This window comes from Cupressus sempervirens, chromosome 2 (assembly GCF_028749045.1).
Source record: "Cupressus sempervirens isolate cs-2001-9-10 chromosome 2, ASM2874904v1, whole genome shotgun sequence".
NCBI lineage: Eukaryota > Viridiplantae > Streptophyta > Pinopsida > Cupressales > Cupressaceae > Cupressus > Cupressus sempervirens.
Window position 1 is genome coordinate 651,969,373 of NC_143119.1, and position 27,136 is coordinate 651,996,508.

Sequence of the window (27,136 nt, forward strand, 5' to 3'; positions counted from 1 at the left end):
CTCAAAACAATGCTTAATCTACAATTTGTCAAACCTTGCCTTGTAGACTGAACTATGTTTATGGGAAAATATTATGTTTGAAAACTAGCATGCAACTGAAAATAAACAATCCATAAAATTGATAAACCCTTGAATAAAAAACTGAAGGTAACACCGTATCGAAACAAAAATGGTTTTTCAGATCTGTTACCCTTATTACAAGCAACGTCGTCCAAAAATATATTCGCTATCAAATTAACATGAAATGGACCTGGGTCAACGCTTCATCTGGCAGTCTTACATATGAGTCGGAATAACCCCTGTGCCTTGTTTATCCTTCAACTTCACTTGACTTGGACGGATTTTTGATAAGGAATGACCCCTGACGGATCCTGCAACTTGTCACCGTGACCGGTCTTCAACAGTTCGCGTCCTGTCCTCACCCGCGGTATCAGTTCGCGTCCCGTCTTCCCCCTCGCAGTTTCTACTCCTGCAACTTCAATGGCCCGTCAGCTGTTTGCTTTCTTTCCTCTGCGTCTCAGTCGAGTGCCGAAAAATATATATAAGACGGAGCTCGAAATACCAAAGACTTGACTAATCGCGAATTACGGATTGCTGCGCAGGTTAACTGTATCCGCTGGCAGTACTGGTCTAAGCCCGATCTGAAAGTAAATAAGAAAGACTCTATTCCGTTCCTACTGCAGATTGTAAGACTGGTACGATCTTGTCTTATCAGCTTGCAAACAGTGGGGTTGAATTGTCTGGAAACTAAGGTAATATAATAATAATCAACATGAAGACGGAATGGGTATGAGGAGTTAATATCTTCTCTGCTTCCTTTTAAGTTCACCAATTCTCAGAACTCCAAGAAATTGTAACCCTTCAAATAAACTGGATATGCAAATAAGCCCAACATGAAATGGCTGAAGACCACCTCCAATGTGCAACCCTTCGGAAGATATTTCACCTCCTCAGTTATGCAGATCCATGGGAGTTCTTCGTTCCCAAAGACCTAATGGAAATTTGCAGACCAATGACTACAAATTGCTCCAATTGAAAGAGAGATCGAATCCACAAAACCGCTTGTCCCAAATGGGAGCCTTATGTCCTCTATTTATTCACTTCGCTGAGAAGTTACTGGAAGTTTTCCGGAATCATCTTTTATGATGTACTTTAATTATTAAACTTTATAAAATTAAATAAATAACTTTATAAAGTTAGAGTACAACCTTAATTTAATATTAGAACGAGTAAGCCCCACTTACTGAATTATTATTCTTCGAGAGCAAAATGTAATCATCGGGAGACAAAAATGACCCTCTTCCCATAATCATTTGCCTACGAGAGTCGATGATAGGCAAATTCCCTGTTAAAGTTATGTTGCTAGAAAGGGGACATGACACTTAGCAAGAGTTGTGTCCAATCAAATACGAAGAGGTACATTCCCTTATATTTGCAAGGTATAAGAGATAGATCTATCTCATTGGAGCAACCATCAAGGAAGGAAAAAAGAAGATATGGTCAACAATTTGGAACATACGATCACCTGAAAAAGGCCAGTAAGCAGTTAAGAACTGAGGAAGGAGATATTCATCGCTAATTCAGAGAGAGTATTGTTTGTGAAAGCATCCACCATTCATTCATCATAGTCTGCCAACACGCTCGAGAAACAACAATATTATTGCTGAGAAGTTGCATCTAAAACATTACAAAGTATTGCAAGAAAATAATAATACATTTAACTAGAAAATTAGATTGTTATACTATGCTATTGTCTAAACATTTGTTGCACACATTGTAAGGCCTATATCAAGGAATAAAAATCAATTTCTTGAAGCAACTATAAGACCACATTATATTATTTTCATTGTCAAATAAGAGGAAGCTATCAACTATCAAGAGCACCTAGCATACTTGAATCAATCTTATCAAATGAAGAAGAGATCATAAGTGCAGTTATAAGATATCCATTTAGCATACATAAATTGTTCCATTAATGATGGTAATGATATTCATATTAATTGTATAGTACAACTATTCTACGAGACATGGCGAATGATGAAAGTTAAAGGAAGGAGAATGGCGAGCGGGAGCGGGGAGAAGGGAGTAGGTAGGAACTTGATTTTAAATTACTCTGGCGGAATTGTGACTGCTCCCTCTAAGCCGGGAGTGCGATCTCAGTCAGTTGGAGATTCCTCTACTAAAACTAGTGATCCTAATGATGACGAGACTTTGGAGGACTCAAGGGGGGGCCAAGCAGATTAAAAAATGGTCTAGTTTGTTTGGGGTACGACCTACTGGCAAATCTGTCTTCTCGTCGGTTAAGGATATCTCTTTGAAGGATAAAGGTATTATTCCATTGAAATCCTAGATCAAATCATTGATAAAAACATCTCTTGTATGGATTCGACGTTGGTTGGAAGGTTTCTAGGTGCCAGACCCAACATTGAAGTTGTGAGGGCCTTTGTCCGTAAGAAATGGAAATTGAAAGGTCCAGTGGACATTACAGCGATGGCCAAAGGGTGTCTTTCATTTTGTTTTTCTTGTGATGAAAACAAGCAAGATATCCTCTATTGTAGTCCTTGGGTTATGGGGAAGCATACCTTGCTATTACAAAAATGGACTCCAAATTTTTACTCTTTGGAAGATTCGTCTATCCAAGCCCCTGTCTAGGTTAGGCTGGCTGGCCTCCCACTTGAGTTTTGGATGGAGGGTGTGTTTCAGGGCATTGCTAATACCTTTGGGGAGCTCCTTTCATTGGATTCTGTGACTGTATCTTGGAGGAGATTGAACTACACCAGATTTTGTGTTGCAGTATCTCAAGGTGTTGATTTTCCTGAAGCTATCTTGTTAAAATCTAAACTGGGGACCTGGGACCAATGCATTGAGTATGAATCTATTCCTTTCACATGCTTTCATTGTAAAAAAGCTGGTCACTAGGCCAAGAAATGCCCTTCTTGGAAGGGAATACCTAAGAAGGTCAAGAAAGTGTGGGTGAGAAAGGCACAAAACAGTATTTCAAAGAACTTAACGGGAGGAGAGGTGGCTTTGGGTGAGAATGCCCCCCCACAAGATCAGATCAAAAGTTCAGTTATTGGTGAGCCCCTAGGTGTGGAGGTTCCTGATGCAGAGTATGACGGATCTACCCACAAACTTGCAAATTCAAACACAATATGGACCCAAACCACTATGTTTCAATGGTGTTCCCAAATGCACACAATGCCACCAAAGACTCCAAACTTGGATTTACCTTCACCAAGTGTTTCCTCCACCTCTACACACCTTAAACAACTTCAACCAAAATGTTTCTAAGGTTTCCAAACCCACAAATCGTCAGTAGATGCAAAAAAAAGACCAGTTTTGCCCTTTACTAGGCTATTCTCTTCTTTGGATCAACAGACCCTGTTTTCTTGATTTTTCTCTGAAACTTTCCAAAACACCAAGAAAATAAGCAGGCTTTTTAAATACCCTTTTGGGAGTTCTATAACATACTCAAAACTTTATATGGACTCCTTTGGAAAAATATGCCAAAAATCATGACTCTCACTGTTTTTCAAGGGTAAAACATGAGGTTTTACAAAGCAACTATGCAAAATACTTATCCCAACTCCACCAAATTCATAGATTCATCATATTTTGTGCCTCATTACACAAATCCATCATCAATTTCATCCTATGAGGACATTTGATATGAAACCCCCAAATTCAAGCCTTAAAATCCTCAAAATCAAGGGTATCACCAATCTAGGTCAAGCACACACTTCCAGGATCTAAAACTTAGGATTCACCATCCACTCATCATGTCTTCAAAGAATATCAAATAAAAAAGTATACCTTGTTAAGCCAGATGTACGGCTGCATAACACCTAGCACTCATTTGGGTACCCAAATTAGTCCTTCCAGCACTCAACTTTGCATTTCTTTCACAATAACCTGCAAATCTTCACTTTTCTTGCATATTAGAGGTTAGTTGGGCATGTTAGTGCTATGGGTTCCATCCCAAAAAGCAGTTAAGAGTACAAATTGGATGGAACCCTCATTTCTTCATGTTAAACAAGGCAAAACTGTGACTTTCAGCGTGACAGCAGCAATAAAGATTTAAACCTGTTAAGAAATGTATTAAATCTGATTCAAAGTCTCTTAATAACACTTTCCCAACATGAATGAAAGATTACACCACCAAAATATGCTTCAAATGTGTAAGAAAACTCAGACATTTTATTCAATTATTGGCTGTCCGTACAATTTCTGTACTATTCCGTACATACCAATGTTTCTTGCCTTTCATATGGCTGAGACATCTTAAATAGACCTTAGAATACCTGCCCAGCTGACCAAGTTGGTTGGAAATGTTTATTTAATCAAACAAATAACAAGTTACTATTTTCCCTCCAAAACACTATGTGACCGTTTGGATTTAAAATTCAAATTGCGAACTATGGTTTCTATGCATTTTCTAACCTTCTAACTTATGCTACTGACTTGGAATTGGTCCTATGACCTTATTAAATGTCTAAAACAAGAAACTACTCCCAACTATCACTTATGGCTCATTTGGCCATTTTATTACATTATGTTGCCCATAGGGCTTTATCAGGACCTTCGACCTTCAATGTACTTTGTCCATTACAATATGCCATTATTGGCCTTAGAATGTTCCAATTAATCTTCAAAGAGGTCCTTTCTCCATTGTCTTTATATGGTACCAAGGTCTTCTTCGTTGTCTTGATAGGTGCTCCTGCACCAGTTCCTCAACCTAGATCTTTGGGTGAGAATGCTCCTTCTCAGGAGCAGACCAAAAGTATAGATAGTGGTGAGCCCCTGGGTGTGGAGGTTCCTCAACCTAGATTGGATTTAGCTAAAAAGCATGAGATAGGTTCTCAGGCTTCTGCTCAGGACAGTCTAATGAATCCTAAAAGTGTTTGCTTGGACAAGACCCCAAAAGATATAGAGATCAACCCAAGGAGGGGGGGATAGCGACAAAGGGGTGACACATAAGGATTCAATTACGTCTACAGATCACTTGGCCCAGGATGTTGTGTCGGCAGGCAACTTTGTTAGAGGTGAAATTGAGGACCTCCTAACTGTTTCACAAGATGAGGAAGCAGTGTGGGGGGAGAAGACTTCAGATGCTAACTAGATCCCAATTGGCAAACCTTCTAAAGGCAGGAAGAAAGCCAACCTTAAAAAGGATGTGGAGACTACTTCAACCAAAAACAATAATAAGAAAGGGTCCAAATCTAAATCGAAAAAAGGGGATTCTAAAGCTAATAATGGTAGAGATTGTTGTCCTTCTTCAATGCCCACTGGGACTATTCTCAAGAATGGGGATGTTAGATCCTCCCCTTCCCCAGTGGGAAGACCCTCCAATTTGCAAAAAAGAATTGTTGAGGCAAAAAGAGGCATTGCAGATGGTAGTCAGAGGACCATCCTTGAATCAAAACATTTTCATAAATTATGAAGATAATTTCATGGATTATTTGAGGGTTAAATAATCCTCACAAAAATGACATTTTGAAAAATATGATTACGGATAACAGGCCGGATATTTTTGTTATTCAAGAAACCAAGATGATGAAAGATAAGGTGGAAGGTCTTCCAATTTTTTGGGGTGGGAAGATTATAGGAAATGATTCTGAGGAGCTTCAAGAGATATGGCAGTTTTTTGGATAAATAGGTGGATTCAAGGGGAGCTTATTTCTCAAAATAGAAACATGATGAATGTTAGATTTTCTAATTCAAAGGATGGCTTTACTTGGGTTCTAACTAATGTCTATGCCCCCAATTCCAAGTGGGGAAGAAAAGCTTTGTGGGAAGAAATTTCTAACCAGAGAAAGCTTTTTGCTAATGAAAATTGAATTGTTATGAGAGGCATCAATACCCCTCTAAGAGAAGCTAAAAAATGGGGAGGCAATAAAACTAATCTAGATAATAGATTAGATTTAATGGACTTTAGTGATAGTCATCTTCTTCATGATCTTGACTTGCATGGGATTAAGTACAAATGGACTAACAAAAGAACCGGAAAGAATCTCATTCAAGTAAGGTTGGATCGAGCACTTATTAGTAATGATTGGTTCCTAAATTACAAATGTTCTCTCAATGCTCAAGTCCATGTGGGATCGGACCATTACCCAATTTTTCTAGTGGCTGATAAGCTTAACTATCAGAGAAATTTCCCCTTTAGATTTGAAAAAATGTGGACTCTTCATCCGGACTTGGAGATCCTCACAAAGGAGTGGTGGGGTATTAAAGTGAAAGGTACAGCAATGTTTAAAGTTGCAGCTAAATTGAAAAATGTCAAGAAAAATGTTTTAAAATGGAATAAAGACACCTTTGACAACATCTTTGAGAATAAAAAAAAAGATCTTGGAGGAACTTAAGGATATTCAGGATAGGATTCAGATGGATGGTTATGAGGTTGTCTCAAGGGAGGAGGAAAGTGTCGAATTGGGCGAATTTCATAACATTATCACTAAGGAGGAGATGTTTGGAGGTAGCATTCTAGAAAGGTTTTTCTGAAGGAAGGTGACTGTAATACTAAGTTCTTTCATATGACTACTCTAAAGCATAGGATGGCAAATAGAATCTCAAGACTTAAAACGGAAGAGGGATAAACTAAAAATGAGGAGGTTATTAAAAGGGAGGTTGTGGAGTTTTTTAGTAACTTGCTTCAAGGTGACCCCGATTTGGATTTGGAAAAGCAGAATTTGTTTCTTGATTGCATCCCTTCTTGTGTCTCTGAGGATCAGAATAATTTTCTCACTTCTATCCCTTCCTCGGATGAGATTTCCAAGGTTGTTTTCTCTTTCGAGGGAGATAAAGCCCCTGGTCCTGATGGGTTCCCATTTGTGTTCTTTCATCAGTACTGGAACATAATCATTCTAATGTTTGTAATGGGGTTAAGGAATTCTTTGGTTCTAGGAATATCCTTAAAGAAGTGAATGGTACTTTCATTGCTCTTATCCCGAAAAAGCTAGAAGCGGATAGCTTAGATCAGTTTAGGCCTACTAGCTTGTGTAATTCTTTTCATATGATTATTTCCAAAGTGCTGACCCTTAGAATTGTCTCTTCTTCCAGTTGTCATTTCTAGACAGCAAAACGGGTTTGTTCCTGGCAAGCAGATTTTGGATTCCATTTTATTGTTCATGAAAATATTCACTCCCTTTCGGTGTCCAAAAAAGAAGGGTTTCTTCTTAAGCTTGACCTTTCCAAAGCGTATAACAGAGTGGACTGGAACTTCCTTCTCCGAGGCCTCGAAGCGTTTGGGTTTAATAAGAGATTTCGGGATTTGATCTTCATGTTGGTTTCATCGACTTCCTTCTCAGTGCTTGTTAATGGATCTCCTACTTCCTTCTTTAAGGCTTCTAGGGATCTTAGACAAGGAGACCCAATCTCTCCTATTCTTTTCGTTCTTTTGGCTGAATGTTTGGGGAGATTTGCAAAAAATATGGTGATGAAGGGAGACTTTGTGGGCCTTAATCCTTCCTCTTCTGCTGTGATATGTTCTCATCAACAATTTGTTGATGACTATTGTTATGGGGGAGGCCTCGGTCAGAAATGCTAGGAATATTAAAAAAGCTTTGGTTGACTATGATGCTTCTGGCCAAATCATTAATTGGAGCAAAAGTGTGATGTACTTCATTAATGTTAGTGAGGCCAGGCAAAATAAAATCAAAAAGATTATTGGCTGTGAGATTGGCTCTCTTCCTAGATCCTATCTGGGGTTACCTTTGGGTTTAAACACTCTTGATAACTTTTGGAATTGTTGGTCTAAATACATATTTACTATTTACACTTACTTAAGTTTACTTAGGTTAATGCATTATTTTATTATTTATTTTGTGAGACACTTAGGAGTTTGTGTACCTTTTTGAGTTGTCATATTGACAACACAGAAATACGCAACTCTATTTCAGCACATGGTGTCTACAACAATGGAGTTTGCATCATTCACTGAGTTGTCATGTAGACAACACAGTTATTCGCACTCCCTTTTTAGTACATGTTGTCTACAACACTGATTTGCATATTACACAATTGTAGGCTTATCCTCTCATCATTGCGCTTACTTCCGTGCTTAATGGAAGATAACCCATATCTAGTGGACATGTGCCTGGTTGTATGACTTATCATGTAGCTGATTCCGAGGCATTCTAGATGCATCTCAGAGGCCTTTATATATAGGCACTCCTAGTGTACTCTAATGCATATTGAATTGAATACATTGTTATTCTGATCATACTTCTTTCTGCTCTACAGTTGTGCTTGTGTTTGAGTTCTTAGTTCTTGGGTGAATTTTGCCCTAAGACAAATTCTTACAGGAATTCATTGATTGATGAAATTCACTTGAAACTTTTTGGTTGGAAAGGCTACCTCCTTAGCCAGGCTAGAAAGGTAATTGTGTTGAAGTCCATCTTGCAAAGTGTTCCGCTTTATGCTTTGAGTGTTTTTAAAATTCTGATAAAGTTTGCTCTTGCTATTGAGAAAATCCAGAAGGTCTTCTTATGGACTGGAACGGAGATTAAAAAAAGATTACAACTCATTGCTTGGGAAAATGTTTGTATGCCCCTTTATAAGGGTGGGCTTGGTTTGAGAAGAATTACTACAATGAATGAATTTTTATTGGCTAAACTATTATGGAGATGGTCCAAAGAGGAAGGGGAATGGAAGAACATCTGGGTTGATAAATATAATAGGGATAACTATGATTTTAATCATTTCCTTAATATTGATTTGGAACAAGGGGGATCCATGATTTGGAAAAATGCTCAGAAATTTAAAAACATTATAAGGAAAGGGGTTAGATGGAAGGTGGGAAACGAAAGAACAATTCTCTTTTGGTAAGATATTTGGATCTTGGACCACCCACTTTGTGATGACCCAAGGTGGAACACTTATATGGAGCGATGTAAGATTCTTATTGGTACTCAGGTGGCGGATTATTCGAAGAATGATATGTGGTTGGACCTTAAAAGGGTGAATGATAACTTGATGGATCTTAATAAGTGTCTGAATGTTGTCTTTTTAAGTCAAAAGGAGTATGATTTGATATGGAAGTCAAATCCCAGTGGAATGTTTTCTATATCCTCAACCTATGCTAATTCTTTTGACTTTATGAAGAACCTTGCTGGGCTAAGGCTTGGGTGAAAGGCTTGACACCTAAAATTAATATCTTCTTTTGGATTCTTCTGCAGAATAAGATATTGACTCTTGACAATTTAATGAAGAGAGGCTTCATCATAATCAATAGGTGTGTTCTCTGCAAGAATGATTGTGAATCGGTCAACCACATTACTTTGCATTGCCCCTTTACCAAAAAGCTTTGGGATAAGGTTTGTAACTTATTGAATATGGATTGGGTTTTCCCTTCTACTATTCAATTGTTCTTTACTAGTTGGAAACCTCCCTCCAAGAATGCTTTGATATTAAAACTGTGGGACTTCATTCTTCCTTACCTTTGCTAGGGTATTTGGAAGGAGCGCAATGATAGGGTCTTTAGAGGAGTGGAATCTAGTTCAGATCAAGTTTTTTTGTAAAATTAAGGCCCTTATAATAGAGAATATTAAAACTAATGGTTCAGGACAGCAACCTCATAATGACTGGGAAGACTGGGTGTTCCATAAATGGAACCTAAGAAGCTTGTGTAAGGATAAACAGGAACCTAATCCAAGGGATAGTGCTAGATGGGACAGCCCTCCAGCGAATTGGTTCAACAAAAACTTTGATGGGGCTTCTAAAGGGACCTCGAGCATTGTTGGGTGTGGAGTTGTTATCAAGAATTCTTATGGTGATAAAGTGGGTTGCATGGCTATTCCTATTGGCAGTCAAACTAATCACATGGTTGAAGCCTGTGCTGCTCTTCATAGTCTTATTTATGCAAAGAGTTTTAATTTGACGAAGGTTTGGATGGAAGGAGACTCTCTCAACATCATAAATTGTCTTAATAAAATTACTCAGCCTTCATGAACTATTAGTAATATTATTTTTCAGGCTATTCATATTATCAATTTTTTTGATATATGCATTTTCACCCACAACTTCAGGGAAGCTAACCATGCTGCTGATTGGGCAGCTAACATGGCCTGCTTATGTGAGCATAAAGTTATTTGGGATAATAATGAGCCTTTGCCTGCTGATGGTCGCCAATTTATTGATTATGATAAATTGAGGTGTAAGCAAAAATGTTTTAATAATGACGATGTCAAAGTTTTGTAATTATGTGTTGATCACTCTCAGGGTGCGTTGGGTTATGATTTTTAGAAAGCTGAGCTTTATTTCGCACGGATTATGGGTTGTTGTTACCATTTTGTCCTTTGAATGCGGCATTGTTTTTGGTAGCAGTGTGTATCGGGTGTTTCAAAGAGAGAAATCCAATGACATCGAAGGGGGGAATATGGGAGGAAAAAGGAAAAGAGTGAAACCTGCAAGTTACAAGGAGTGGATGAAGAAAACGAAGGTCTGGGATATTTTAAGGCACGGGAATTTTACAAGTTATATGGAAAGGCTAAAAGGTAATAATCCTAGCATTACTCAGCAATTCATTAAAACTTGGAGGGATGGCTCTATCATGGTTGGAAACAAGCGTATGGAAGTGACTAAAGAGGTGATAGCGGAGGCTACGGGGTTGGATATGGACGGCATCAACTTTTATTGGGATAGGAAGCTGTCGGACAGGGACATTGACAAATTTGTGGAGTCGGAGAATGAGAAAAGCCGACTAGTGAAAATAGGTAATTCTTATTTCAACCCGGCATCTGTTTCTCGACCTTGGAGATTCGTGTTGTTTGTCATTATGGAGTACTTTACTTTGAATGGTAGGTATACAAAGCTATATGGGTATCATTTTATATTAGCGAATCACTTTAGGCATGATCTGAGGATTAATTTCCCCTTTTATTTGAGGCAATCTCTGAGCATCTCCATCTAGGCAATTCAAAATGATCTGAATGGAGAACATGTGTGTCATGAGGGCCTTATGGTTCTTATTATGAATGTGTTAAAATCCAAAAAGGCTATGAAACCTAGGGGCAACTTGAAGGCAGTGGAATACAACACGGAGGGCAATCTCCCGAGGAAAGGTTATGACTCGGATACTCAAGATGATGCAAAGGGGGGTAACAAGAGTCTGAAAAGAGATTCTGGGTGTAGCTCTCAAAAGAAGAAGATTGTTGAAGGGAGTGACTTTGATCGCGAAAGTGATTTTGTGGAGGAAATGGTGAGAGATTACTAGAAGAAGAGGAGTGGTGGTAAAGGAAAGGGTTTCAAGGGTCACAATGATGTCAGGGCTTCTACCCCATCTGATGATGAACCTCTTGCTCACAGATTGGAGAGGAAGCAAAAATCTTTGAGGCTTCAGGAGGAGAAGATTCAGAATACTACGAAGAATGTGGAGCCGGAGAAAGAGGATGAGAGGGATCAAGAACAAAATCCCGATTCTAATGATAAAACAAAGGGTGTGATTGGTTCTTCCAGAGGTCTGTTAGGCCCTAGGACCATTCTAAAGGAGATTGGTATCCTGAAGCAACAAATGCAATTTATTGGTAAGGAAGTAGAGCAGGTTACCAAACTAGCTAGAGGAGAGCGTACCTTAGGACAACATATTGACCAGCTCTCGGAGGTAATTGGAAATACTGAAGAGGTTAAAAACCTTACGCACAAGATTCCATAGCTCAAAGTTAAAAATAGGGTGTTGGAAAAGGCTAATAGTGATAATTAGGGGAAGGTTACTAGACTGGAAGCCAAACTGAATAATATTGAAAAGATGATCAAGCATATGGCTGACAATAATAGCAAATCTCTAAAGGCTATGATAGATAATGTGGGCAATCTTTTGAAAAAGTATGAGCAAGACAAAGGACAGGATTCCCCTTCAGTAGTTGAGAACCAAGGTCCTAGTAAACGCACTCAGGCTCACTCTAAGAAGAATGAGGAAGTGAACAAGATAGAAGAGGTGAAGGCCACTGCAGAGAATATGCACATCCTGGCAAACCAAGTTGCTGACCTGATAAAGACTATCTAGCTGGTCAGGTGCTGGTCTTTTGCTGTCTTTTGATGTCCTTTACAACTTGGTTTTTCGTTGGCCTACTATTTGCTCTTTTTGGAGGCCTGTCTTATGTTGATCTGTGCTTTTATACTCTGATGTTAGCTTTTTGCTTATCTTTTTAGACTTCTATTTTTATGTAAAAGGTTTCAGGTCCTTTAAAACCTGTTTTTACTTAATCAAAACTATTCTACAAGACATCTAGAATTTTCTATTGAGATATTATCGTCACCACCCATAAATCATCTAGTACAAAAGCTATAAGGAGTATTTGAGAGTGTAATCCATAGTAAGGGTAGAGAATTCATGTTTATCGACTCAAATCTCTAAGACACCTTACAAAGGGACATTATAGTCGAGTTCGAGCATATGCTTGCTAGTTTACTCTGCAATTCAACACTTGGCTTAGGGGACGAGGATTTATACAACAATCAACTATAACATTTAAGTATAAGTTATATTTGTACAGTATAGGATGTTTGAGATAGGTTTCAGCTTCATTGGAGTAAAGATGCAAAATCTAGATTTTGGGGTTTTCCAAAAAATTCTAGACTCGGCCAAATTCCAAGATTCAGCACACCTTCAACACTATAACCCCCTATAACCTATCCTGGCTTTCTAAGGTCAAAATCAAACTAAAAAAAGGATTGTCTAAAGATTTTAATTCGTTAACTCATTTCATCCAAAATCCCTTTGGTTTCAATTCCATATTTCTGACAAACTTAGCTACAATTTACATTTTACGTGTATGATGGATTTAGCATTTATGTTACTTGTTTATGTATGTGATGACATTAGTTTCTATTTGATGATGTTATAGTCTCTTTAAGTTATATTCAATAAAGGGTGCATGAAACAAGTTTTAAATTGGTAAAAATCTATAAATTTCAATGGCTTTTTTATTTTGGCAAGTCACGAGTTGAGTCGGCCTTGTCAAGTCATAGCTGAGTCTAACTCTGGGAACTATGATTTAACTACCATGTTGCTGGCATACTTGGGCAAAATTACTGTGTGTGATACACAAACTGTTGAGGCAAAATGTCATTGATATGTCCTCTTAGAAAAACATGAACAAGAAAAGATAAATAGGAAGAGGTTATTGGAAGAGTTAAGAGTTATTGGCTCCCATGCTCCCACATCCACATCCGCAAGTTGTGTTGGAAAGGGTTCTACTAAGTCTAACTTTCATCCTAGTGCTAGTGGTAGTTAAGTGCTTCTACTCCTTATAGTGGCACTATTATATTCCGTCCTAGAGTGTGGAAGTTGAAATTGGATAGCTATTTTGTGCCACACACTACTCTAGGTGCACAACCCTCGCTTGAGAGCATAGGTTGGAACAAGGAGATTCAAGATGCTACTAAAAACATATTTGCAAATTTTGGTACTTTTGCAACATTCTATTTATTGCAACCAAGTAATTCTTTTTTATTTGTTTGTTTTAAGTTTAAAATTAAATTTTTTAATTTATAGTTTGAATTTGAGACTTTGAAGTTGAAGTGTACTTTGTCTAATCATAATCTATTTGTGATAGGTCTCTCCTTATTGGCAAGGCATGGTAGATGTCGTAACTATTTGTGGTCAAGGGTTCAAAGCCCCCATTGATGCTAATTTGAGTGGCCCCCTCTCATTAGAAATGATTAAGGATATGAAACTTGAGCTAGAGGCACTGAAAGTTATGGAACCAAAACGATTGCACCATCATGACATATGGTTGGACAGATAGGAGGAATAGAAAACTCCTAAATTTTCTTGTTTTCTGTGGAGGTGATTGATCATTCTACTTCCCTACATGCATTAAATAATTTAAATTTTGATTTGTTGATTGATCCATGATTATTTATTATTTTTCTCTATTCAGATTTTGTAGGATCCACCATGTTCTTAAAATCTATTAATGCTTCCTCAAATGTTAAAATAGTCACATACTTATGTGAGGCTATTAAGGAAGTCATACAAGAGGTGAGAGAATAAAATGTGGTACAAGCAATGATAGATAATGTAGCAAGTTATGTTGTTGCAGGTCAACTTTTCAAGTTTCAAAAATTTGATGGAGAGACATCTATAAATTTGATTGAAATTTTTTTGACATATCAAAAAATTTAATTACTTTAAAATTGCTGCAAGTAAACTTTTGATTGACAGGCATCCCAAAAAAATTTGGTCTTCATGTATGACCCATTGCCTTGACCTTGTGTTGGAGGATGTTGATAAGCTTGAATGGGTCAAATCATGCATTGAAAGGGTCAAGAGTATCTGCAAGTTTATTTATAATCATGCATTGGTCCTGAGCATAATGAGGCAATACACAAACCAAAAGGAGTTGGCTCATCCTGGTATCACGAGGTTTGCCTCAAAATTTCCTCACTAAAATCCTTATTGATGTCAAGGGGAGATTTGAGGCACATATCTGCTAAGGGTGGAGTGGACTTCCTCAACATATGCTATGACCACTACATGGATAGATGTGGCAAATGGCGTTTATGATGCGGCGGGCTTTTGGACCCCTTCTCAAGAAATTTTGGAGGTAAATTTATGACAATTTAACATTTAGTATTAAGTTATTGAATCATAATTTTACTCTTAATTTATATGCATATCTTTATTTGTTTTGCAACTTTGCAATTTTGCCTATTTTTATTTAATTTGTGACTTAACTATTTTTCGTTTACATTATATGTAGGTCATTGAATCCCTCGTAGTTCTCCTACAAGTTGTTGATGGCGAGAAGCCCTCTAAGGGCTACATATATGAGGGCATGGAGAGGGCCAAGGAGGCCATTAGATCTAGGTTTGTAAGAGTGGAGGATAAGTATGGCCCCATTTGGGAGATCATTGATAGGAGATGGCAGTATGGCCCCATTTGGGAGATCATTGATAGGAGATGGCAAAACCAGCTTCGCAGCCTCATCCATGCATCATCTCATAACCTCAATCTGGCATTTCGTTTCTATCCTAACTTCAAGGCGGATGAGGAGGTTCTTGGTGACCTATATATGGTGGTGTAGAAGATGTGTAGTGAGGGCACAGCCTCAACTACAACCATTGTGCTAGATAAATATTATAATGAAGAAGGGGTGATTTTCTCAAGCAAGATGTGCATAGATGCTCAAACAGAAATACAGCCAGGTAAAAATATATTCTTAAGTTAAAGGATCTATAGCTCCCTGCAAGCATCCCAAAAGGTTAAAGGATTAAATTGAGAAAAATCATAATGGATTTACCAGCTATGGGACACATTATGCCTAGTAAGTCACATTTTATTCATCAAATGTGTTGGTAAAGAAAAAAGATGGAACTCTTAGGATGCGCATTGACTACTAGGTGTTGAACAAAAGGACAATTAAAAACATGTATCTGAATTCTCTCAAAGATGAGTTGATTGATGAGTTACAAGGAGCTCACTTCTTCACAAAAATTGATTTGAGGACAGGTCACCACTAGATAAGAGTTAGAGAACTAGACATGGAGAAGAACATCGTCAAATGTCATTGTGGGCACTTCAAGTTCCTAGTTATACCATTTGGCTTAATTGATGCACCAGCTACTTTCCAGTCCACTATGAATAGGATCTTCTAGTCACAATTGCGGAGGTTTGTCCTTGCATTTTTTGACAATATATTGATTCACAATAAAATATAGGAGGATCATTTGGAATAAATTTTGAGTATAATTGATACAGAAACTTTTTATGCCAAGGATCACAAATATGCTTCAGGTATGACTAGGTTATTGTATTTAGGAGATATCATCAATTCGGAGGATTTCCATATGGATCCCGAATAGATTTGTGTTGTCATTGAGTGGCCTACGCCAGATAATTTGACACATCTTCGAGGCTTTGAGATTGTGTCTTTTATTGATGGTTAGTGAATGCATTTTTACATCACCTTGCTCCACTTGCAGATTTGACCTAGAAGGGGGCCTTTATATGGACTTCTCTATGATGACCCCGAAAAATAGAGTCCATAATTGTTTAATAAAATAATTATGATCTTTTTTTTCCAAATCAATAAAATTATGAAATGAATAAATAATAAATCCATTCCTTATAATCTCTTAGTTCTAGATTCAATTATATGAGCTAAAGATCTAAATAGACTAATAATAAATTATAAAAGGAATTATATAATAAATGATATAAGAAATTGTTATTATCTTTGTTCAAAGTAATCATAATGCTTTATAAATAATCTCATTATCACCAAAAATTATTTAATCATCACAACTAATTATCATAATCTATAGAATTACAATATCAAATAATCAAGACTACAGTCACAACCAAATACTTTGGTCATGACTCTTGAGAAATTCCATATTTATGGCACAGGTACGGGGAGGAAAAACATCTATAGAACATTCTGGATTCAACGCAGGACATTAAGCCAATATGACTAGGGTAGAAAGAAAATAAGAACCTTGGACAAATCGGAGTTGGACCAATCAAGCAAATTGAATCTGAAATCACCCGAGGAGGAGTTAGCGTTTTCCGTCTCAGCCAACAAGTCATGAGTCTCAGCTTCATTCAGCCACCAAATAGTGTTTGCCACAAGACTGAATATCTCTCAATTGTTTCTTCTACAAATTAGTAAGGATTGAACCATCTCAAATCTGGCGGGTCTAATAGCGAAGGAAATATTTGGAAAGATTATCTCCAAGAAAGAACACAGATATTGGATCATTGTCCACTAAGGGGAGGATTTGATACCCATGCAGAGTCAAAACTCCAACCAGCACATACTCATATTGATCGGTGGAGAACATTTGAGACATTAACATATTTGATGCATTGCAGCATGAACTAAACACATATTATATAGCACAATGGACCAATTATCCCAGAAGTCTAACTGAAAACAGGCCAATAGGTAAGCATATCAAATATCCTGTCAAATAAAACTTTCCCTAGAAACCTAATATATCACACAGATTTACATTACACAATAGACAAGCCACAACGAATATATCAGATAAGAGTAAGGAAAGACAAAATAAATTGTAATAAGAAACCTCTCGAATCTAAGAGGAATTTAGGCAGAGGACCCCTTCCTCGCTGAAGGAATTACAAATCAGAGGCAAAGGACATTCAGTAAATGTCATTAAGTATTATTCAAGGATTAATGGTAAAGATCAAACATCTCTCAAGGTCAGTATACTGAAAGCCTTTAACATATCTATATAGAAGGGTGAATATACCTATGGTTATTCATAAGGCTTGGGATGAGTAGAATCTCTCCTAAGAAGGATGGATAATCAAAATGATTATCCATAAGGTCTTATCGAGGGGTGGAATTGTGAAGGGATGACACTTAGTGGAGCGTTGTTCTAATACAAGAGCCCCAGGAAGCACTCCCCCAAGAACTAAGTGTTTGATCACAGCCTCTCTTTAAGAAGGGTATTAAATGGGAATTGGGATTTTATCTCTTAATTTTGCATGTAAATTAGTAATATATTATTTCTTAATCCTTGGGTACTAACTTATGTGTGTAGGTACACTAGCCAGGAGCTTAAGGATTTCGGACCAAGAACAAGTGCCATTACATTCTCAAGCACAAGAGTGTTCCAAGAATTTCAAACAAGTCATGACTTCTTGCTAGTGTTAGTTTTTCCCTTATTTTGTGATAGTTATGGGAAGGGCATTGGTGTCATTCTCATGTAGGACCACCACCCTATTGCTTATGAGGGTAGGAAGTTTTGGGTTCCTAAGAGAGCTTTTAAGGTGTATGACATAGAGATGTTGGCCATTATGCATGCTTTGGCCAAGTTTAGGCAATACTTAGTGGTAAGTAAATTCAATATTAAAATAGACCGCAATAACCTGAAACATTTCCTTGGGCAAGGAGACCTAAACAAGCAGTCGCAAAAGTGCATCGATAAATTACAGTCTTATGATTTTGACATATCTTATGTCATAGGGACCCAGAACATTGTGGCTTATGCAGCTTCGTGGCGCCCTCTTTTGTGCTCTATGACTAAGATATCAGAGGACTAGAGGCATTTGATCATTACAAAGTATGTTAGGAAATGATGGGCTTATGGCATTGTAGATGGGACTATTCAAGACAACAAATACTCTCTTGTGAGTTGGATCCTTTACAAGGGAAGGATATTTTTTTCTCCCAGTATCAAGTGTTAGACAAATGGCACTCAGGACCTTTATGATTCTCCACTAACTACTCATCTCAAATTCTTCAAAACCTACAGACAAGTTCAAGAGAGGTTGACATGGAAAGGTCTTAAGTCCAACACATTTGAGAGTGCTTTGTTTGTTAGCAGAACAAACAAGAGCATACCTCTCTTGTTGGGTCGTACAGCTACTTCTCGTTCCTGAGAGGAAGTAGGAATGTTCGACCATGGATTTCATTGTAGGGACTATATGTTATAGTAGATCAATTGACAAAATATGGCCATTTCTTCCAAATTACCACAACATTTTCAGCCACTTAGGTAGCAGAATTATTCTTTTGGGAGGTATCTTGGTTGCACGAATTACCTCGGAGTATTGTCAGTGAAACAAATAGCCAAATTTTTAGTCACTTTTGGCAAGATCATTTTAGGTTATGTGGGACCGTGTTAACTCCAAGTACTAGTTACCACCCTCACACCGATGCTCTAATTGAGATAGTTGATAAATGGATGGATGGATACCTCTAAAACTATGTGGTAGGGCAGCAACGTGCTTGGGTGAAGTTGATTCATCTCTGTGAATTTTGCCATGATTCCACTCACCCTACGTCTATCCAAATGTCCCCCTTCAAAGAATTATATGGCTGTGATCTGCCGAGTTTCTTGGATTTGTTGTTTAATGAAAGCAGGATGCCTAGTGCAAGAGATTTATTGCAAGATAGTCAGTACATCATGAGGATCTTGCAGGATATTTACAAAGCACAAAATCAACATAAGCAATGTGTTGATCAATGGAGAGTTGTGTGTTCATTTTAAGTTGGTGACATGGTATACTTGATGTTGCAGCTCTATAGACAGTCTATTCTCTAGACCCTCACTACTATGGTTCTTTCTAGGTTATCAAATGGTAAGGGGAGGTTGCTTATGAGCTTGATCTATTGGCATATTGCAGAGTGCATAATATTTTCCATGTTTCTGGCCTCAAGAAGGCGGTGGGGAGACATCTTATTCCCTCTACCACTTTACCACTCCTTGATGATGACGGGAAGTTAGAGTTGATACCTGAGGCCATTCTTGAGACCAAAAAGAGACATCTTCAAAGGTTGATCATCAGAGAGTTCAGGAAGGACCTATAGGTGGAGATGCTATGTGGGAGTTAGAGGACATTTTCTAGCATCCAGCATTGCAATTGCTTGGCAAGAAGAAATCTTGGGGAGGGCAGACCATAATGTCCCCGTTTAGCAGGAGTTAGAGATTGTGGTTGTTATCTCATCATTGCAACCCTTGTGAGCTAATGGATTGATTTGAGGATTTTCGGTTGGTTTGTTGATCTTAGTGATGGGGGCACACTGCTTTGCATATTTATCTCATTTTGGGATTCTACTTATATCCTCGGCATCAGCGTAATTTTTGAGTACTTACTATTTATAGTAAGACTATTCTTAGTTACTATTTATGGCAGGGCATTGTTGGTGTGGGTCATCAAATGTTTTTGTAAATTGGCTCGGTGATTGGGCATTTGGAAATTATTAATGAAGTATTTATCATTGGGCATTTAGAGATTATAAATGTAATGTCCCCGTTTTTGGCTAGTCTATGCAGTTGATAGAGATAGCTCATCATAGCGACCCTCGTGAGCTGACAAGGCATTTTGGGGGTCTCAGCTATGGATTCACTATTTTTAGTAGTTGCTAATTTTGGCAGTGCAGTGGGTGGCTTGGTAGTTGGTCATCACTTGCAATAAATCAAGTTAAGAATTGCATGAACTCTTAATTGTTTATTATTCATTGAGTTTCATTATTATAATAATGTTTATATTATTATAATGATGACTTTAAGAGATATTTCTAAAAAGCAAGTTGGAAAGTTTTTAGTGTTGAGTTCTTTTAGGAAACTTCCACGATTTTTGAAGTGGAGTTTTAAGGAAACTTTGGCCAACGAAAAGCTTATAAAAAAAAGCTCATTCATTGGGAAAGGCACGCTTGAAAATATATTTGGTTTTGTGCCTTTGTGGCTTTTTCCTAGGTTCTTAACTGTATGCCCTTGCTGATGTATAAGGGTTTGGAAATACTTTGCAATTTAGCTGCTGAAGTATAGCTAAATTTGCCCAACTTCTCTACTATTCATCACTGTATCTCAGAAGTGTTTTCATTCCATTGTTGAAGTATAGTGGATCTGATATTTGTTAGATAATCTCCAGCTATGTTCACTATGGCTAAGGAGACGAACATCTTGGAGGTTATTCAATTTACTACTATTTGGCAATTGAAGAGTTATCAATTTAGTTATTGCGACAGCTGAAAGTGCATTCTGGAAGTGTGAAGTTTATTGTTTCTACTCGGAGCTTGTATTAGAGATTGAACTTGATATTGAGAGTTTATATATTAATTGATGCTAACAGCCAGGTGTGAAACGAAGGTGATTACTCTCAAGAGGTCAGGCGTCACCATTTCTTAGAAACCGCATATCATTCACAGACCGTGCTTGAAGTGAAATGGGTATCAAGCAAGCCATGAGGCATTACAATTGGAGCTGGCATCAAAGTCTGTAGTCATACCAAGGAAATTGGGAAGCCACATGGATAATCCGGCTCCCTCGCTTGCCATCTTCTACACAACTTTTTGCATTACCATGAGCAACCCAAGGATGGCTATCATCTGCAGTGGGTTGGGCATTATGGAGTCACCGTGATTTATAAGGGAGCTGTTGCCTTTCACAGCTTGACACAATTATTTGCAATACGGGTGCCATGTTCATTTTATATGATTTACTTTTACGTTCTCCAAAGAAACTTGCATAAATAAAGAGTTAAGGGAGCTATCCATTTGTCATTCGTTATCATTTCAAATTTCTTGAACTTGTTGATTCTAGTTTTCATAGAAAATTCAGCAAATACATTATAAAACTATTAAAGTTGCAAAAACAACAAGTTGTGATAAATATCCAAGTTGGAAGACAGTTTGGGTCTTTACAATAAATGGTAAAGTATTTTTTCATTAATTTCAACTTAATTAATAATATACATATATAACGTAAGACTTATCTATATGACCAAGGCCTTTATTATCAATTTAGTGAAATCTTTGTATCGGCGTCAACATAAGGAAGGAGTGATTATTTAATATTATTTCGAACATTTGAATGTTTATAGGCTTTGTGACACCAACCTAATGACCATTTCATACGAAGAGTCTCCGCAAAGCCTCAAGTTTATCGAATAATATGAAATTGCAGCTAGTGTTTCGTGTTAAACTTGGACGCCAATATTTATAATAGAGTTGGAGGATATATTGCTTTCATTTTGGGAAATCAAAGCCATCAATGAAGACATAGTCTTTTCCTATGGAACTGGCAATAGGAGTTATCAGCATAGAGAATTGTGAATTCTTTGTTGTTTGGTGACACCTAGAACTGGTGAAGCATTCCAATGATTTGTGCAAACGAGTTTGGCAACAAACAGGTGCCAACATTGGATTCATCGCTAGCACATTTGTCTTAATTTCCTTAGACGGTTGGAGAGAATTGCGTTGGGTGTGCTACAATCTACCTTCTTGTGAGAAGCAATAATCATATATCTGTTGTGTCTATTTAAAGGGCCTGATAATAACAAACAGTGGCTTTCATATCATTTGTTGGGATCATGTGTAAAGGAAAGGAAACATTTTTCTTCTTATGCCAAATATCTATTCCCAGGCTTCAATGTCGAAGTATATCATCCTCTCTGCAGCTGCAACATATACATACATACACATACACACAAACATACATATATATAAAACAATATATATTAAGTGGAGTGCAAACTTTGATTCCAGGTGCATTATTGATTTTCATAAATGAAGTTGCATTGTAATTGCATCATGAATATCTCAAAGCATAGTAGAAAGTGATATGTTACATTACAATTGTTAATTTCTTTGCATTGTCTTTAATTTCCAATATTTGTTCAAAAACCCCAAAAAAAGCATATATAACAAAAACACAAAAAAAAAACATTGAAAACATGCAGAGACTAGTCATCAATGAAGCAAGGAGCCTAGCAAGGGCTCTTAGACAACTCTTCTGAATGCTTGGTCTTAACCCATTGATGTAATGAGCTATTTTCTCCTTGTTTGCTTCAGAATGGCCTTTCTGATTAGAATTTTGTGAAATTCCTCCATGCACTCCCTCACCATCCCACTTCCTTGTTTCAGGATTTTCATTTTCCTCAACAGATCCAGCTCATAATCAATAAGAATAAATTGTCCCTTCATCATTTTCACCATTTTATCCCATTTACAAATCTTACTTTTCCCTCTTCTTCCTCTTCCAATCTTTACCTCCTTCCACCAAATTTTAGCATGTCTTTTTTGTTTTGTTTCAGCAAACCTCGCTTTGTTTGGATCCTCTATTTCTTCATACTCAAAGTACTCTTCCATATCATATATCCAATCTATTGTTTCTTCTGGATCAAGGTTCCCATTGAAGAAAGGAGATTCCACCTTTGGCCTTTTCCTGATCTTCACCAATGCTTTAACAAGAACATCATTTAGCGCTGCTCTTTCTGCTTCATCTTCAGCATTTTCTTCTTCTTCTAAAGTTTCTCCAGTCTTGTCATATTCTTCAGGTGCTCACCTCTGAGAAAACCCTCTTCTGATTTCTTTTTGTATGGCTTCTACTTTCATACTGAGGGCTCTAAAATTATCAATACTGGTAAGATTTGGAGGATTTCTTCCTCCACTTCTAGCTCCAACTCTACCCCGACCACATGGGGCTCTTCTTGCATCCATGTTCACAACACCCACAGGCTCCATTCTTGTGCAAACTACCTCCCTCTGGTGCATCTGTCTACACACTCAGAATCTTATAACTCTGATACCATGGATGCATTGAGCAACAAACCACATAAACCTGTCACAACGAGCACTCCAAGCACACAGAAATCTAGAATAAAGTAACAAATTAGATGGATTGAAACATCAAATTAAACAAACAAAATCATTTGAAGTCTTATTACTGAAATAATTTTTACAAATCAGTGAGCCAAAACTTGCCTTCTCAACACAAAACTGATTATAGGGTCTCATTTTAGAGAACACATGCATCCATCTCTATCAAAAAAGCATTACTTTGAATTAGGATTGACTTGACAAACCAAATGAAATTCAATTAAAGATGAGACTATAAACCAATGAAAAGTAGGGTTGAAAAAAAAAATTTGTTATTCCAAAGCAGCTCAAGGGAAAGCCTCTGTTTTGTGTTCTAGCATAGCAAAAACTCATTTTTTGTGAGTTGCTTTTCAAAGTCAATGCCTGGGTCTAAAACTGTAGAGACTGCAGCCCTCGGCAGGATCATGGGGCATTACCCCTCACACAGTCCAAGGGAAGTACCCCAGGCAAATTCCCTGTCACAATACATGCAAGGTCGAGGGGCAGAGCCCCCATCAGTAGGCCCAAAATAAGGCCACTAGGACTTCAATAGCACGTGTCATTTTCATATTGTTTCTAAGCTTTAGACCACTAATTGATAAACCCTTACAATCACTCTATAAACGATTCATGTCACTGAATTCCTAAACTCTGAAGACAAAAACGAAAAAGGAACAAGGTTTTTCAAGGATTCCTACATTCTTTTGGGTGGCCACGTCTGCAGAGAAAACTCATGGCTTCAAACGAGTTCCACTGAAAAAATTGTGAATTTCATTGCAGATCTCTGTGACTTTCCAGTAGGTGACTTGGCAGGTAGAAAAACTCGCGAATTCTTGTGAATTAGGCAAGAACTCGCCAATTCTGCAAGTTATAAGATCTTTCCTGAAAGAAATAATACGGAAGAGTTAACAGAACCTTTGTCACCGGTTAGCGATTTTAACAGATGAATTTCCTAAAAAACTCATTCATAGATTCCTATTATAAGTTGCACATTTGAGCACCAATGCTAGTTCATGTACTTCAATAAATGTTTAAGGGATCCAGGTGGCGACTTTTAATCACTAATTTACTGGCGATACAGACCCACCCATATCACTCAAGAGATAGTGATGTACTACTCTTGTAACCCTACGATTACGTATCATTGCAAACCTTCGATTTCTTTACACATCACCTCTGTAATCATTGCACCGGTTTCAAGCTGAAAGAGTAGAAAGATATCTTTCATCGTGCCTAATTCAAAGCTTTTAGGCAACGAACCAAATCCCATATTTGTAGAAGAATCCCAATGAATGTCCTAAAAATCATACAAACAAATTCAGCTACTTTTAAAAATTCAAACATGAGAATAATGGGCTCATTTTACGCATGTATCTCGAAAACCATAATTTCCCCTAGTTGAAATATACCTCAAACTATACAAATAATTCTAACTGTTTGATTTCAAACGGAACGAACAAATAAGCTGCCCAATTTACCGAAACAAAACAAGCAGACCTGGATTTACAGTGTATGAAGTTGCTGAGGCCCTTCGACTGTTAAAAGGAACAAATAATGTGGAGAAGGAAATCAAGAAAACTGTGTATCAGCATGGTATCAGGGTGTGAGTTGCTAAAAATTAAAGCAACCAGAGCAATCAATGCCAACTTTTTGTTTCGTGTAAGAAACATGGAGACTGACTGATGGGAATTGTTATCAACCACCTTAGATTTAAGATGGATTCGGGTTGGCGGAGATCGACAAGATAAAGCCACATTTGGGAAGAGTACGGAGGAGTTTTTAAAATGACGTATTTCAAAAAACAGTATTCTCATAGTTGCACCTAAGGTTTGAATGAAAAGGAAGATTTTTTGCACGGTGATAGCAATATAGAGTAATAATAATAATATACATACGTGATATATATGACGTACTCAAACTCTGTATTATATACAGAAAATTAGTTTAGATATCTATTGAAATGTTTTTCTATATTATTAGTTCTTGTCATGGTAGGAATACTTATTCATTCATGTCAGTGCTAATATGACATTAAACGCTAATATGACATTAAATTGATCAATCAAATCAAAGAATTTTAAAAGTTATATGAAACTTCAAATAATTTTTATATTTTTATTTTATTTTCTAATTTTTTATTATTTTATAAATCACAGTTTTCATTCATTTTATTGGTCCATACTATTTTTGGTGGGGGAGAAAATTAATTTTCTTCAACAAAAATACAAATATTTTTAACAACTTCATCATGCATTAATGAAGGCATTTATTACAACTCTATCTTTTCCACATTTGTGACAAGTTGATAAGATTTTTTTTTTCAATCATTTTATCTTCCACCTCACACAACATGTCTAATCAATATTAATTTTCAATAGCAATATAATTTTTTGATGAATAGTCTTTTTTTATTAATAAAAATATACTAAGAATACAATTCACAAAAAAAGGGTTGGGGGATACAAGATCACCCCACGAAAGAGTTCACACGGTCGAAATCGAACTTAAAGACACGACCTCAGCCAAAAATAGCAACTATTCATCAAAAAAAAAAACATAATAAGCATCCTCAAGCTGCCAAAGCAGTGCCAACTAAGGGAGGAGGATCATCTTTGTCAGGAAAACCCCACGCATCAGTGGGATTGTGAGGCGGGCTAAGAACAGACCAACCGTCATTAGCAGCAACAGGATCAGTGGCAGTCTCTGCATCTTTAACCTCGAGCTACAGAGGAGAAATTGCCAAGGCCAGGTGAGGATACTTTCCAGAATGCATCCGCCAAGGACCAAGAGGAGGAGTCGAGGACCAGCCAGAACCCCCATGGGGTGGTAAAGCAGAGCGGCACCTCCATCTGCCATCACCACCACTAGGAGAGCAGTGGCGAGAAGCCTGGGAGCGGGGCGTGTGTAAGTGGCGGCCTAAGGACTAGCGCCGAGAACAGCAGCCACGAGGCATTGAGACATCAGTTGAAGCATCAGGAGGCACTCCGGCAATAGTGCAGGGAGCATTGCCCCAGTGATTTAACAACTCCTGCAAGTGAGCAACTTCTAGGGCAACCTTGTTAGCTTGCACCTAGATCTGCATAATAACATTGTTACAAAATGCATGCCTTAGTGTACATAACAATGTTAACATTCAAAAAACTATGAGTGAACAGAACAACATTCCTATCTTTCCATAGAGAAAATAAAATTTCCATCCTGAAGGTATGCCAAATCTGGGTGAACTTCCGAGGAATTCTAGGGGAATCACCCAGCAGGATCATGTGCCATGAAAATGGTTCAGGCCTAAAAGGCTTGAAAAAATCATGAATCTAGTGCCAATAATTTTGAGCATGCTTACAAAACTAGAATATATGCAAAAAGGACTCTGGTTGACCACAGAAAGGGCATCTGGGATTAGGAACCCAATGTGCTTGAGCTGAGGCCCCAGGGGAAGACCTTGGAAGGCAAGGCACCAAGCAAAGTGGGCAATCTTGGGTGCTATAATAACACTCCAAATGGTGTCAAAACATTTTCTCAATTGAGAAAGCAAAGATTGCAAATGCCAACACTAGTTAAGCGTGTCCACCATCGAAAGATGGGGGGAAAGCCATCTATACCCCATATTGGGCTTGTAATTGGAAAATTGAGTGGCAGGATACCACTTCCAATCATGCCACCAAGGACGGACAGTCTGAATCTCCACTTTATGAACTAAGTGCACAGGGATGGAAGACAGCAGGAGATCAAAAGTCATCTGATCTGTACGGACAAGGCGGTACTAGACTTGCAAATCTTCCCATGACCCGAAACTCATGGTGACTCTTGAGAAGAGATCCTTAGGAGTTCGGATGCCACGTTTAAAAAAACGTAGAGCACTGGCACCTTGAGTCTTGGCGAGAGGAGTACCCTGAATGGAAAATAGGGGAGACCACCAAATGTTCTGTTGATTCAAGGAAATCCCATTGTGAAACTCATCTCCAGCCCAACGAAACCAAAGCTTAATAGCTTCCCAGGCTTTCCAGATGCTCTTAATAACAAATGAGCCTTGTATGGCCACAGGTTCACGCATGATGAGAAGGGTTTGAAAATCAATCCCCTTC

General features: G+C 37.7%; 1 protein-coding gene across 13 annotated transcripts in view; it reads right to left on the reverse strand.

The window, feature by feature from the left end:
- Positions 1-24,874, reverse strand: part of LOC149575059 (uncharacterized) — a 156,880-nt gene extending 132,006 nt beyond the window's left edge. For 6 of the 13 annotated variants that reach the window (XM_089814937.1, XM_089814932.1, XM_089814928.1 and 3 more), the window contains exon 1: positions 24,552-24,874. Coding sequence is in view for 1 of the 13 variants with exons in the window: in XM_089814933.1 (XP_089671059.1) it covers positions 23,753-23,754 (2 nt within the window). In the remaining 12 variants the exon portion in view is untranslated. Of the gene's footprint in view, positions 1-23,752; positions 24,201-24,228; positions 24,352-24,551 lie in introns of those variants that run through there. The other 7 variants (XM_089814933.1, XM_089814930.1, XM_089814935.1 and 4 more) reach the window with 3 other exon arrangements.
- Between the last annotated feature and the right edge of the window lie 2,262 nt (positions 24,875-27,136).